This window comes from Arachis stenosperma, chromosome 3 (assembly GCF_014773155.1).
Source record: "Arachis stenosperma cultivar V10309 chromosome 3, arast.V10309.gnm1.PFL2, whole genome shotgun sequence".
Taxonomy (NCBI): Eukaryota; Viridiplantae; Streptophyta; class Magnoliopsida; order Fabales; family Fabaceae; genus Arachis; species Arachis stenosperma.
In genome coordinates, this window is record NC_080379.1 from 138280641 (window position 1) to 138282427 (window position 1787).

At 33.1% G+C, this 1787-nt stretch overlaps 1 protein-coding gene across 1 annotated transcript; it reads left to right on the forward strand.

The window, feature by feature from the left end:
- The first annotated feature begins 821 nt into the window (after window positions 1-821).
- Window positions 822-1566, forward strand: LOC130970129 (uncharacterized). Its single transcript, XM_057896124.1, has 2 exons — window positions 822-912; window positions 1030-1566. The coding sequence occupies exons 1-2, from the start codon at window positions 872-874 to the stop codon at window positions 1493-1495; spliced, it is 507 nt and encodes a 168-aa protein (XP_057752107.1). The 5' UTR covers window positions 822-871; the 3' UTR covers window positions 1496-1566.
- The last annotated feature ends 221 nt before the right edge of the window (window positions 1567-1787 follow it).

Here is a 1787-nt window from a genome sequence, read left to right on the forward strand (position 1 = left end):
TCTACCAAATATCATGATGCTGTTTTAATTAGATAAGACTATTAAAATAACAATAATTGAATCAAATAAAGTTGTATGGTCTCTTCTAAATCTGTATATGCAGCTGTATATATCAATTATTTATAAGCACATATTGAGAATTATATATATCATCTATGTATCGAAAATGCAGAGTCATTATCAATCCAAAATAATTAGGTACCCGTACTTCATTTCATGTCAACAGTTAATTAAAAACCTGATTCTCATAGTCACATTCTTTTATGCACTACTAAACAATGAGGCTTCTGCCAGAAGGAATGTAAAAGAAAAAAAGATAAAGACATCCTTTAACCGAAATCTATCCCTTTTTTACACCAGTAAGACTAAGACCACATAAAGAGGAAAAAAAAAAAAGGCTTTCTAGATTAGATTCTGTCTCCAATTAACCGGTGCTAGTCAAAATGCTTTAACTTTTTTTCTTAATGCTGAATGTTGGAGTAATTGATGAAAACAAATTACAGATGGTAATTAACAATGCGAAGACTAAGGAAAATGATTAAAATGGGGTGAACATATTCACATGTTGAAAACAGCACTGGACTAGTAATCTCAAACAGAAGTGGAGGGTGAATGATTAAATTAAGTAAACAAAATATGAAATAAATAAAGATGGGCAAAAAACGCCACGCCCCCATGTCCCATTGCTTTTGAAAAAGCTTTAAATTCCTTATCAAATAATTATAAAGCTGCGTCTGAATAAATTTACCAATCAGTCCCTTTGCTCCAACTATATAACAAGCTAAGCTTTTCTTCCTTTCTTTTGCTCTAGTTCATGAAGTTAAATTCTCCCCAAATATTATTATTCTGTCAAAATCTAGAGCCTAATATAATGAATCCTACAGAAATCAAGAAGATCCATGCGATGAAGAGGTACAAGAGGCGTCAATTTCTTGATAATCTGTGTTTCTATTCCTTGATTTTCTTATCCTTCAGCTTGTTCTGTTGTGTCACTCTCTGCTTACCCTACCTTTCTTCTCTTGTCATCAGTGTGAACATCTCAGGTTTAGTTCCCATCTTGTTGAGCTCAAAGCTCTTGTTCATCATAGGCAACATAATCATATTTGTACTCATGTTCAACTCTCGACTCCTTTCTTCAAGTAGTTATACCTCCTCAACCACCAATAATGTTTTATATGATGAATACATTAATAACTGCCAAATGAATAAGCCTCAGATTCCAACTCATTTGGTCATCAATGCTGAGGAGAAGTTTGAGAAGCGTGTTGGAGAGAATTACAGTACTACTCTGGAGGAGTTGAACGGCAACAAAGAGTGGGTTAAGGAAGTTGCAGAAGCCAAAGAGGAGAAGAACACAGATGATGAAAAAGCTGAAGAACCAAGCTTGGTTTGTTCTTGTTCTGATGATTTGAACAAAAGGGCTGAAGACTTCATTGCGAGAGTTAATAGGCAGAGAAGGCTTGAACTTACCCTTGTTCATTGTGACAGTTACTGAAACAGTAGTATATGAGCTTTCAAATTGTAATTTACAATGCCTTTGTGGAACAAATAAATGGAAAAGCTTTATGGTAGTAGTATATCAATTATCAAGTTTTGATCCAATTAAATTTTTATCTTTTAGTTGTCACTTGTCATACATAAATAGCAAGATATTATGATATTATAATACCATTGTGTAGATTTAGATTTTTTGATATTTGGATAACTTGATATAATAAGCATATGGTGATCCAAAAATACTTCAGTGATAAGTAAACTACCTAGTACCACTGATACGTAAACATGCA

What these genes read in the sequence shown, in the direction of transcription:
- LOC130970129 (XM_057896124.1), top strand. Translation starts at nt 872, where the DNA reads ATGAATCCTACAGAAATCAAGAAGATCCATGCGATGAAGAG. An exon ending in AAGATCCATGCGATGAAGAG is followed by an intron (nt 913 to 1,029) that starts GTACAAGAGGCG and finishes TCTTGTCATCAG; the next exon opens with TGTGAACATCTCAGGTTTAG.